The following is a 13737-nucleotide window of genomic DNA, read 5'->3' as shown; positions in this document are numbered from 1 at the left end:
ATGTACATATTAGAAAATTGTTTGAATTGATTATTCAAATAAACTTATCTTGCATGTTCGCTTAATAAAATTAATGCGATCAATGCATTGGTATTGATCTGTATAATCTAGAAATGGTATTAAGCTTATTAATGTATATTAATAACATTATCTAAGAAAATTTTTAATATGTACTTGTTCAGAAATTTATATTATATGATTATGCAGCCTACTGTTTTGTTATAAATTTATTAGCCATTTCAGATTTTACAATATTCAAACAAACTCGTTTCTATGTGCTTTTCCTAGTTATAATTAATTATATTGTATTCTTTATTACATAATTTTTTTAAACAAACATTTATTTTGTTTAAAAACATTAAATATAATAAATTATTTGGAAAATATGTTTACTGGTACTTACAAAAGTGTTACATTGTTTTGACTTCCCAAAAAGTACATATAATTTCCATAAAAATTATGTAATAAAAGATATCAAATACTATAATATATTTAGGTTACGAAAATTATTGTTCAATGAAATGTAATATTTATTTTGATCAAAAATTAATTTTTATGGGTTCATTAATAATAATTATATGTTTGCACATTATCATTATCATTATTATTATTATTATTATTATTATTATTATTATTGTCAAAATGCACTTTGTTTGTTGTATATTTTATTTCAATAATCTAACAAGGTGCTAATCATAAAATTTATTTTATTTCGTTTTCACAATCTCACCTATATACTTAATTACAAAATGTTAAATATTTCATAATGAAAACAAATGTGAATGATTAAGAAAATTTAATTTAATTTCGTCATACATATATACATATACATATAAAACAAGGGTGTTAACGTTTCCTTCGTGTATGATTAACTCTTCCAAAAATGGTGCAAAATAACTTTTATGTTATGAAGCTATATGTTTACATTGTACAAATTTTTAATATCATGTTATTATAGGTACCTATAGCTATGCACGTGCGTAATATCATCACATCTTATTTTAAGATGTATATCTTCCTTCATGCTTTTTCTTTAAATAAAAGTGGGCTTCCATAGTGAAGATCATGGTTGTTTCAGAACTACTACGTTATTTTTTGTGTAGTATAAATGATCAGATTTTTCTTATTCGATTTTATAATTGCAAATAATACTTCGCTACATACTTCATAATTTAATAATTGTTAATTATTAATCTCTTAATTTAATTTTTTTACCTTCGTATCAAAGTTATTTTTCTATTGAAACACGTGGTGAAACTTCCTTTTTTACAATGACAATACATATATATTTGTATCTATTAGTATATTATCTATATACTTAATACTTAGCTATGTCTTATTAAATATGTTAATTTTGTTTCTTCCTAAGTTATATCTCTAGTATCATAATATAATTTTTCATTGTTTGCTGAGGTCATACGTATATGTATGTATTTGTGCAGTATAATAAATACTACATATATTTATACCTTGAGTAATCAACTCATATAGATATGAGTTTGATCCTACTGTTAATAATTTATGTAATTTTCTGAAGTATGTATTTCTTTTTTTATAACATTCCCGTTGCCTGTGCTGTAACAACAAATAGAAATTAATAACATTAATTGTATAATATGATACCTTAACATGTTTTAAGTATACATGTTATAAATATATAATAATAAATGCCAGAAGAATAACATATTAGTCTATGAAAAAATATAAAAAAATTTAATATTTATAATACTAAAATTTGATACAATAAATTCTAATCTTTAGACAATTTAAAAATTTGAAAATGTCGATATTATTATATCGATTATTCAAGCGTACGAGAAATCCAATGATGGCGCTAATGTTAAATCATCGTGAACTCACGTGGTTAAACGTACGTTCAAAACGATCTCCTGAGAATGTGAAATGTTTTGTTATATATTTTGAATTAATTTTTATGTACTTCATAATATAAGAGTAATAATAATTAAAAAATTAAAAGATAATCATGAAAATACCTTATAAGGCAAGTATTTATAAAACGAAATTTCATTATGTTTATATAACCTTAAATATTTTTATGCATAAATTGGATAAGAAGTTTACATATTCTAGGCAAATATAAATGATTTTTTAAACCATTCTGATAATTTGATACTTGAAAATGATTATTATTCTAATGATGAAATTAATCAAACTGAAGATGAAGAAAATGAAGAAAAGAAAAAAATGGAAGAAGTTAATAGGAAGAAAAATTTTCATGTAGTATCTATTAAAAATAGGAGAAAAGTTACTGATGATCCCACAGATATTTTACCAAAAAAGAAAAGAAAATTAAACAAAGATTTATTTAAACCACCAACTGTTGAAGAATTAAATCAACTTAGAGAAACAGAAAATTTATTTCATTCCAACTTATTTAGACTACAGATTGAGGAAATGTTAAATGAAGTTAGAATTAAAGATAAGTATAAACGTTTGTTTGATGATTGGTTCAAAAATTTTAAGAAAACTATTGAATCCATAAAGGAAACAGAAGAATATCAAGTATGTAGATTGATTTAATCAGTGTAATGAGATTTAAAACAAATATTTTATAAATTAATTTTTAAATATAGCTTTCAGCTAACGAGTTGGAGAAAAAATTAAATGTCAATATTTTAATGCCTAATGTACCAGAAGAAACAAAAGGGATGTTTAAATTTCTTAAACCATCAGATATTGCTGTTATAGGATCTTATGCGTTTGATGCTGCTATTGGTCCAAATAGTACTGTAGATATAATGATTGAAATGCCTGTCAAAATGTTTCAAAAACAAGACTATCAAAACTATAGATATATAAAAAAGAAAATGATATATTTGACATGCATAGCATCTAATATTACTGATGATATTGCTAAAAGCAAAAAGTTTATGAATGATACATTAAGACCAATTTTAAAGATTATACCAAGTGGAAAATTGGGCACCAAAATTAATGTATTGATACACATATCAGCTCAAGAGGAAAGTTTTAAACTATGTAGATTTTTACCAGAAAAAAATAATGTTAGAACTGAATGGTTTTTCAGTGAAACCAACAATAGTATGTTTTTAATAAGTTTCTTTTCTTATTTAGAATATTCTAATGGAAATAGTAATATTGTCTTAATATTTATATTTACAGAGGAATTATTACCAACACCACATTATAATTCTATAATTTTGCATGATTTAGTTATGAAAATACATAATAATGATATGAAAGTAATAAAAGAGTACCCAAATTTAAGGGATGCTATTATCTTATTAAAGATATGGTTAACTCAACGTGAATTAGCAAAAGATTATGCAAGTTTTAATGGATATATCATAACAATGTTCATTCTATATTTATTATCTATAAAAAAATTAAACACATTTATGAGTAGCTATCAAATTGTAAGGAATGTGTGGAATTATTTAGGTATGATATTCAAGTATATATAAGTGATAAAAGGTTTGTTATTTAGATTATTATTGATAATTGATATTGTTTACTTTATTAGTACAAATTGACTTGTGTGAAACTGGAATAACTATGAATCAAAATGAAGATAGCAAAAATAAAGTTTTAAGCTATCATGAATATTATGACTGTATATTTTTGGATACCACTGGTTATTATAATATTGCTACGTATATATTTAAAGGTACATATAAATGGTTACAAAGAGAAGCAGAACTTTGTTTAAATCACTTAGATAGTGCACATGCAAACAGTTTCCAATCACTTTTTATGAGAAAAGTACCATTTCACATGGCATTTGATCACTTTATATGGTAATTATTTTCACAATTTATGAAAATATATATTGATAACTGAATAATAAAATTTAAAATTGTATAGGTTTAATGATACACAAATGTTAAAAAGTCTAGTAAACATTAATTCAAATAATAAAGATAAGCTAGATTATGGTCCAGATTATCAAACCCAAGCAATAAAAATTCTTTATAATACTCTCAAAAAAGGATTGACAAATAGAGTGCATCAAATTTGTGTTTTACCAAATGGAGCTTCAGAATGGGAATGTACAGAAGATAAGCGAAATGATGTCTGGACAATTTTTATTGGGTTAGAATTAAATCCAGAATACTGTTTTAATGTTGTTGATAAAGGACCTGAAGCAAATTTACCAGAGGTATGTAAGTCATTCATTTAAACGCAATTAGAGAATATTAATCTATTTTTACATAACATTTGTTACATTTTAGGCAATGGAATTTAGAAAATTTTGGGGCAAAAAATCAGAATTAAGACGATTTCAAGACGGAACTATCCGAGAAGCTGTGGTTTGGTCGAAAGGCAAAACATTAGCTGGAAAAAGATTAATATGTAAAAAGATTATAATTTTTTTATTAACAAAAAAATTAAGTTTTGTCAGAAATAAATTTGTGTACATTGCTGATGAAATAGAAGAACTCGTAAAACTACAAAAAGTAATAATTTTTTATAAATTTTTATTAATATTTATATAATTAAACTAATATTTTTATAACATTTAGCTCAAAATAACGCATTTTGCTTATGGAACGGGAGAAGAAGCAGCGTTAAAAGTAATAAATGCATTTAATTGTCTTGAGAAAGATTTGATGTCTTTAACAGACATTCCCTTATCAATCCACGGAGTTCAAGGATCTAGTGCCGTTTTTCGATATGCAGATGTTTTCCCACAACTTGCAACAGTTCATCAACATAGTAAACAACCTATTCGAAAGAATAAAAATTGTTTGATATTATTAAAAAATGTTATTCCAATACCTATGTATGTTAGAGCACATGAAGTAAGTTTGCAATTATCAACTAGTGGAAAATGGCCAGATGATTTGGAAGCTTTTAGAAAAACAAAAGCGGCTTTTCACATACAAATTGCAGAATGCCTTAGGAAACAATGTATGTTGAAAGCAAATGCAAACTTTTCATATATCGATGTATATAAGGTTATTATTTTCAAATAATGTTTCATATTCATTGATAAAAATATTATTTAATATAGATAATTCGTTAAAATTTTTTATCAGGATGGATTTGTATTTCGGTTAAGAATATCGCATCAAAAAGAAATTACTTTTTTGAAACAACGAATAACTAGGGATGGAATAATACAATACAAAGATAATGAAGAATCAATTGAGTTAGAAAATAAGTTATTTGAACTACCGAAGCTAACTAGTGCTTTACATGGGTAAGATCGATTTATTTAAAAAATTATTGTACTGTAACTTAAGATTAAAACATGACTCTATTTACATTGTAGATTACATACTCAACAACCATCCTTTGGCCCTGCTTGTTGTTTAGCAAAACGTTGGTTATCTGCTCAGCTCTTAGATGATTTTCATATACCAGATATAGTGGTTGAACTACTTGTAGCTTCAATGTATTTAACACCTACATCGTATAAACCTTCTCAAATGCCTCAAGTAACATTCTTGAGACTTTTAGAAATGTTTGCAAAGGGTCATTGGAATACAGATCCTGTCATCGTAAATTTCAATAATGAAATGTCTAGTAATTATTTACTTCCTTATCATCTGTTATTTTATTATTAAGAGCTGTCAATATACAGTTTCCATAATATAATTATATTCTGCAATATAATATTTAATTCTAGGGGAAGAAATAATTGCTGTGGAAACACTTTTTGGATCATCTCGTGATTCTTTGCCACCTTTATTTATCTCTACTCCTTATGATCAACAAAGATCATTATGGACAAGAAAAGCACCATCTATTCTTATTTTAAATCGTATTACAGCATTGGCTAGACAATCTTTGAAATTATATGAAAGTCAGCTTTTTACAAAAGTTCTATTAGATTTCAAACCTTTATTTAGACCACCACTCACAGAATATGATTGTTTAATATACTTGAAATCATCTATGGTTCCTAAAATTCTACAGGCAGTTGATGTTAGTGATGCACATCCAATTGTTGAATTGTATCCATATAAACATCATTCAGCACAAAAGATACCAATTGTGGATTTTGATCCTGTGCAATATTTCCTAAGAGATCTTAGAGTAAGTTCAAGTGACATTTCATATAATATTAGTACTTAGCATATATTTTTATGTTTTTGATAAATTATTGATATTTTTTTTTTTAGAATGGTTATGACGAATTTGCCCTGTTTTTCCATGATACTTACGGTGGTACACTAATTGGAGTATTATTGAAACCTTCTGCATTAGAAATCAAGGATTTTAAGGTATCAAATATCAGTGGTCGAAAATGTAATGAAAATAATCAGTTAGTCTTAAACTTTTCGGCAATGATTCAAGACTTTTATATTCTTGGTAAAGGTCTCGTCGAAGCGATAGATTTTCAATCAAAAAGATTTTCTTTAATCTGACAATTTTGTAGCATAAATAAGTTGAAATGTAAGATTTAAAGTAAAGCCTTTTTTTACGTTACTTGCATTATAATTTATTTATTTAGTACGAAATTTCTTAACCTAGTATGAAAATGATTATTTTAAATCTGACATAAAAAACATAATTAGATAAAAATACAATAAAACAAAATATATTTATTTCAATGAAAATATATATATATATATGATGTAAAAAAGCATTGTAAAGTATTTTATATTATAGTATCATATTGAAATATTTTAGAATATAGTTCATATAAAAAATCATTTCATCATTAAAGATCTGATCTCATTATTTAATTTCATAATAACTGTGTCATCAATTGTGTAACTCCCTGTTTTTAAGAGGGAATCACGTTCCTCGAGTAGCGCTTGTAATCGTTCATCCTGTTCTTCCGATTTTTTTTTCCGATCTCTTTAATATACCTCTATTAACATTTTGCGAGATTTTAGAACCCATAGAACTTGGTGTATATACTTGAGAATAAGTATCTTTCTCAATAAAATATGCTTTTGGCTTAATTACATCAATTTCTTTTTGAATTTCATTTAGTAATATTTTGTCATTTGTCAAAGCAGTAGAATCTGCACACAGTATCTCTTCTAGACTATATAGAAAGACAAAAAAATATAAGAAATTTTTGTTAGTTGTATTAATTTTTAATATATGATACTTATAAGCAGCACATACTCTAAGTTTTGCAATTCTTCTTTACTATTTTTAATTTGAACTTGTATTGCTTGTTGATGTTCCATTTTTATGTGATGAATTTCACGAACTGCTTTTGCCCATTGTTCTTTAAAAAAAGATTTACTTTCTTGTGCATTTTGCAATTTTTCTTCAAGTGTTTTTAATTCTTGCAATAAATTTGCCGTTTGATCTTGTGTTAATGAGCCTTTTTGATAAGTTTCCAATTCTTCAGTTTGTTGTGATACAAGCAATTGTAATTTTTCATTTTCAGTAGTTAATTTTTCAATTTGTGTTTCTAAAGTTGTTTTTCTCTTTTCAAGGGTATTAATCTATAATACATTAATTATGTATAATTTAATATAGACTATAGGAAATAAGTTCTTTTACCAACCTTTGTCATAAGTTCTTCCTGAACTGTCTGAAATGATTCTTTAAGTTCCCGTAATTTTGTTTCATACCTCCACTGTAAATCTTCATTTGCTTTAATTAGTCTAGTTTCTTTTTCAAGGCTTTTCAATCTTCGTGTTCTTAAATCTTCTGTAGCATTATTTAAACTGTTTGCTAACATTTTACACTGTTCGACGCTACATGCAAGTTTTGTTTCTAAATTTTCTCTATGCTTTTGCCATTCTTGGCTTAGTAAATTTAAATGGCGATCTTCTTTCTTTTTTAACTAAATTATTGAGAAAAATGATATAATATACTTATAGTAGTTGTAATATCACTTTTTTTACATTTAGATATGTCTTTACCTCGACTTTAAATATTTCCATCTGTCGTTCTTTCCAAGTCTCTAACTCATCCACTATTTTGTATGCTAAACTATCATCTAAGATTGGTGGACCCAAATTTTCACCTAATTTAAAAACATGTTTTGTACTCTCTCTTACTTACATTAAATAAATAAGTAAAAAAACTTAATTCATGATTCATGTTAAAAACTTACTAGGTGTAATTCTTTTAATTCTATAGTATGGCCCATGATCTTCTAAATTTAATATAGCATATAAACTACCAATACTATTTTGTTCCATATCATACAGAGGTATATCACATTGGTATTCAGTCTGAGATTTATTTATTAAATTTTAATAAGTACATGCAAGTGTAAAACATTATACTTTTTAATATGGTATATTACCTTATTTTGACAAAATAATTCCTTTGTGTCAATTTTACTTTCTGATATACAAGTCTTGGTACTTCCTTCAACTTTGTATATGCTAATTTTTAGTGGAAATGATAACAATAACTGTCTGATTTCGTTTATTGCTGATATAAATTGTAATTTGCATCCTACATTTTGTAATTTCACTTTTTCTCCTAATGAAAGTGGTACTTTTGGATGAAATGTTGATGTAATCTCAGTTTTTGGGTGATGGAACCTAGATTTGAGAAGAGAGGTGTATATAATTGAAATAATCTCAATGATATAAAGAACTAGTTACAACTATTAAATTAATAAATACCGTATTTCCATATTTGGTACTGTCAATTTTGAAGATATTGCTTTAATTGCTATCAATAGAATATTTAAATAATAACAATGATATGTATCTACATTTTTAGAGTAATCATTAATATTAGATTGATATACCCATGTATCAACTGAATGTGAGCAAATAGCATCATTAAATTGATCTTTAACAGTATCACAATTTAAAGTATGTTTATTTCCAAAATCTCCAGCAGGATTTCTATGATTATTTATTTCACTATAATTCTGGAAATTACAATTAAAAATAGTGAACATTAATTTTATATGCTATAATCATATGGTTTATTCCATGAAAAGCTTACTACTTCTTTAAAGTTAGTTTTTAATTCCTTAGTAGAGTTAAGAGTGATTAAATCACTGATAATTGCATTAGAAGGATTCATTGTTACATTTGTTTTACCTACATATTGTAATTTTAGCTGTAAATCAAGGTATGAATTTCTACAATCTATTTCATTATTTTCTATGAGATCTGTTTTATATAGATAACATCGTTGATTTAAAATAATACTAGTGTTTTCAGTGATTTTAAGATATTCTTCAATGTTATCAGTTGGGATTAATGGTTGCAAATTTACTTTTGATTGGCCTAATATACTATTTTTGTATTTCAAATATATGAGCAAAAATGGTTTCAATTGTAGATATTCTTTGAAAATTTTTAACGAACTTCTGATCCTTATTACAATTTTTTCATTGAGTATCCAATAATCTCCATATTCTTTTTTTGACTGATTAAAGTATACATCATTCTCTAAGATTTTACACCAGAACTGCAAATCGTTTTTCATATCCGTATTATACTTTATTGGTAGTAATGAATCAATATGTGTTGCAGATATAGCAGTGATACTCATTAAAAATAATTCATAACAAATATTTAATGGGCCTAATTGTATAAGACGTTCATCGCGGAGCAAAATTGGAGTTATTTTATTAGATTGAACAGTTGCATGTTGACATTCTGCCAAATTCTTCAACTGTAATTTTATATGTTATAATAACATATATTATTGAACAGTTAACTAAATATCCATAAGCAATAAATTACCTACCTCTAATTGAGCACTGAACGTTGTAACTTCTACATCATGAATACTTAAAGTAAGAAGTAACTCAGGTTTATGTATTTTGAATTCATTTTTCAATCCTAATAACTTATGCCAATTAGCTTTTACATTATTAATATTATTTCTAGTAGAAACTTGGGCAGACCTTAAACTAAGTAAAAGATACCCTAGTTTTTCCTTGCTATCATTGCTCTTAACAGTAAAACATTCTAATTTTAATGGCACTTGGCCTGATCTCATCCTACAAAATTAAATAATAATTAAAATAATAAATGCTGTCTTGTAATAAATATCATATATGATACAAACTTGCGTAGTCTATTTTTATCTACTTCCCAAACCAAGTCATGATCATATTCAGGATTTGGACTTGGTTCTATTACTTCAGTTTCTAAAGAATGTCCATTCAAGGTTGCAACAATTATCGTAGGTAATAGAATTTGCTCAAAGCCTTTGCCTAAAGTTATCAACACGCAACATTAGACTTCCTTAATTTTTTAAAAGAATAGACATAGATTTAATTACATAATTATTCAAATTAAATCAAAATTGATATTTAGAAGCATATTTATTAATATTTATGAACATATATAGAAAACAAGGTAGCAGAATTCCATCTACTGCAAATCATTCTTGGGTAGCAAACATAACAAGTAATTATTACTTTTTTTTTTTATTTTATGTTACACTATTTTGCATAAAGAGAAAATATTATAAATAAAAGGTTAACAAGTAGTCAATAATTTATTATAAATAAAGGGTTAACAAGTAGTCAAGATTTACCTTCTTTTACATTTAATACAATTCTAACATCGGAATTCGTTAATTCTTCCATTGCATCGTAATATAATACATAAAAATAATTAATATAAATTCAGCAAATATTTAACGGATATTAAAGAAATCCGTAAAATTTAAATCAGTTACTATGGATACGTAGGTATTTAACGATATAGTATTTTTACTTAAATTGTCAAGTATCAGTTTTATAAATCGTATACAAATCGTATAGGATCATTAAGTATATACATATATAAAATGAATCATATCGGAATTTCTATAAATATAATATTGGGTTTGTGAAATCCCTCTTAATTCTATTTGAAAATTCAAATAAACGCCATATTTATTGTCACTAAATAAATACCGGGACATAATTAGTTGTTCATATTGGCCTGGTAACAAATTTTAATACTAATTAAGAAATTACGTTTAAGCTGTTTTATTAGTATCCTAAAAATATACGTATATATGTACTATAAAAATAGCGAAAGCTATCGGAAAAGTGTTGAAAAATCTAAAGAGAAATGCAAAAAAAAATATTGGCACATAAGAATAAATAGGAAAGGAGGGCGTCAGCATCGATAAAGCGTGTTGGGAACGCGGCCTTATTTCGTTTCAGGTTGCCAACACTGTCAGCCTCGTAACAAATCTCACCCATGTCGAGTCGAGCGCGAGAGACAGGAGCGTAAGCTTGTCCGTGATTGTTTGTCCGCGTTCGACAGGTCTTTGAAATAGCGTGCGCGCAATCAGTGGACAGTACATCTAGGGATAACCGAATCCGTATAACCAGTTCCGAAATAAAAATTTTGGAAGGGCTGGAAAACGGGGACTGCGGAGGGACTGCAGTTAATACGGGCTTGTGTGTGGGCATATAATAGCCGATCGGGCATACTGGTGACACGACTGCGGATTTTCCTTCGACAAGAAAGAACATACGAAGCTCGCAAAGTGCATGTGCTAGTGTGCGTGTCACTGGAAAGAGTTCAGAGCCGCTTCGGCGGCGCTCCCAAATCTAACCGCAGATTCGAGTCTGTGGTGGTGAGTCCGCGGTACTATCGGGGCACGATTGAGTACGATCACGATCGCACGCGGCGGGGCCGTTTGTAATGGAGGAGGTTTCCGAGTGTATTCCCGTGCGACAGAACAGTCACGGCGATGCACGCCGTATTGACTGAAACGCGATATTTATCGTTGACTATTCCTCCCGGCCGGCCGGGCGAGAGAGACAAGTCGAAATTGGTATGGAATCGTCCAGGGTCCACGACACGACGAACACTCGCTCCCGTTTGTGATAACCACTAGCCGCTTAGAAAGAGATAGAAGAAGGAAAAAAAGAGAGATAGAGCTGTGTGTGTTTCGCGCGTGTTCTCATCTGCCCTCTTCATTCCGTCTTTAAGTGTAAACATTTCCTGAAATTCGCTTCGAGGTTAGGATAGCATGGGGATTGATCCCCTGAAGGCATCGACCGACGAACCGTGACACCTGCGACTCGCCGTGTACGGTGTGTGCGTGTGTGTGCGTGCATGTGTGTATCCTCCCAGGAAGCCGCTGGAGTATTATTTTCCATCGGCGGCCATCCAAGGGAAGAGCAAAGAAGAAAATATGTCAAGAATGGGGATCGATCCTCGATTAAAAAACGTCGTGCATCGTTTACATAATTAATTCGACCCGGGACTAATATCGGGAATTTTTTATCGTAAAATCGACCCTTTCTGTCACGTTAAACAGACTGTCGCGGATTACTCTGTCACGGCAGAGGACACTCGCACCATGCATAAAAAAGACGTTAGAGACGCACAGCTACAGCTCGCGCGTAGCTCGGAACGCGATCAGGAAACGACCAAGAAGACCTTCCGTGGTAGCAGTAGTGTTGCCAAACCCAACCCGTATTCCTCCAGGTATAGTGTCACCTCCTCTAATGCGCTCACGGTCGGTCCCAACTTCCGTGTCGGCAAGAAAATAGGTTCTGGCAACTTCGGGGAACTTCGACTTGGTAAGTTGATTCTTTTTTTCTCTTTCTAACCTTTCCAACTCTACGCGTTGCTGTTTCTTTGCGTATTTTCGCGTTCGTCTCTCGAAACCTTTCGAATACGATCCGGTGCACGATCTTTACCGTCCGTGCTCTCTTTTTACATGTATACACATCGTCGTGTTAAAACGTCTTCGTCGACGATGATACTCGCGCCTGAAAGTGGCTTCTTCGATGGTATATCGAACAAAATGGAGCCCACGCAAAAGAACACCCCGTATGCTGGCGTTCGTATGTAAGCAGGGGGAAACCTTCCTAACCTTTTTCACAGCGGTTCGCGTTGCGGGAACGGAACGGAACCGTTTCAAACAACGCGTTTCATTCCGATCGATCTTAATGGAATTCGTTTCAGCTGATTTCGTTTGCGAGATTTTACATTCCGTTCGTGTTCTATTGTCGCCCGCGATATATCGCATTCGCTGTAACTTTTCGAAAAATTGCCAACGCCACGAGGATGGCCACGCCGCGTAAATTAAGAACAATGACGTTGAATTTCAGCGTTTCGAACGCATCGCTTGCAATGCGGTTATCGTTAAAGTTCGGGTCTTATGCGTGACGTAATTCTGCCGCGATAAATTTATATCTTTTATCTATGCTAAGAGGGAGTGCGCCGAATATAGAGATGTTTATGTCAGCCATGGCCTCCCTGGCACTTTTACTACGTACTCGTGTTCATGTATTCCGCAAACCGATCTTAAACGGTTCTAACGTGTCAATTAGCGATCTCGCGCGTACATCGTCGTGCGGTATTTAAAAATATCCAGTTCCTTGACTGCGAATTTTAAACAATCGACGCGTCCACTCGTTTGTTGTCCATCCACGTGACTCGGGTTAAACGAGCTCCCTCGATAAACATTGAATTTTACCAGGTACAAATGTTTTATGTATAAGCTCGCGTCGACCAACAGTGCGTCGCGATGTTTGCAACTTCGTCCAACAACTTGTATAAACTTCTTGCTCCCTATTTTTCGTTTCGTTCGCGTTTTGCCGAGAGCTATCATCGTAGTTCTCGCGTTGCGCTATAACGGATAGACGTAAGATTTCGTGCGGTTAGTATCGCACGGCGAGAGGCACGAGTCGCGTGTTCTCTTTGGGGAAAGGATCGTCGTTAAAAAGAGGAGGGATGGAGCGAAGCGTTCCACGAATTCTACGTGCCAATCGAATATCCTCTGCCATAATGGAAACACTCTTGGCGCGGACGGCATAAAGGTTCGTGTCCTCAAAGGGGCCACGCTGGGCATAATCTCTAAGTTGTCTTCCTATACAACTACAGAAGGAACTAGAACTAC

The 13737-nt window shown here is 30.1% G+C and overlaps 3 protein-coding genes across 8 annotated transcripts in view; 2 read left to right on the top strand and 1 right to left on the bottom strand.

The window, feature by feature from the left end:
• The first annotated feature begins 2197 nt into the window (after positions 1–2197).
• Positions 2198–6356, top strand: Mat89Ba (nucleolar protein 6 Mat89Ba). Its single transcript, XM_017910893.1, has 11 exons — positions 2198–2523; positions 2595–3078; positions 3145–3423; positions 3506–3779; positions 3847–4141; positions 4215–4439; positions 4506–4940; positions 5022–5185; positions 5258–5511; positions 5615–6024; positions 6111–6356. Exons 1-11 carry the CDS (start codon positions 2206–2208, stop codon positions 6354–6356), a joined length of 3384 nt encoding a protein of 1127 aa, XP_017766382.1. The 5' UTR covers positions 2198–2205.
• Positions 6357–6641: 285 nt separating this feature from the next.
• On the bottom strand, positions 6642–10471 carry rha (protein). The gene is given in 12 exon segments (XM_017910904.1): positions 6642–6788; positions 6790–6985; positions 7069–7397; positions 7460–7741; positions 7821–7924; positions 8015–8135; positions 8210–8453; positions 8538–8791; positions 8869–9546; positions 9622–9877; positions 9946–10093; positions 10420–10471. Coding segments are annotated over 12 exon segments (2811 nt in total).
• A 623-nt stretch (positions 10472–11094) lies between these two features.
• gish (casein kinase I gish) overlaps positions 11095–13737 on the top strand; it is a 58613-nt gene continuing 55970 nt past the window's right edge. For all 6 annotated transcript variants that reach the window (XM_017910970.1, XM_017910967.1, XM_017910969.1 and 3 more), the window contains exon 1: positions 11095–12412. In XM_017910970.1, the coding sequence (XP_017766459.1) occupies positions 12190–12412 (223 nt within the window). In that variant the 5' untranslated portion in view covers positions 11095–12189. The remainder of the gene's footprint in view (positions 12413–13737) is intronic.

Source organism: Eufriesea mexicana, unplaced genomic scaffold, assembly GCF_001483705.2.
Source record: "Eufriesea mexicana isolate 0111107269 unplaced genomic scaffold, ASM148370v2 scaffold107, whole genome shotgun sequence".
Taxonomy (NCBI): domain Eukaryota; kingdom Metazoa; phylum Arthropoda; class Insecta; order Hymenoptera; family Apidae; genus Eufriesea; species Eufriesea mexicana.
Note: the sequence above shows the minus strand (reverse complement) of the source record. Positions and strands in the feature narration are given on the sequence as shown.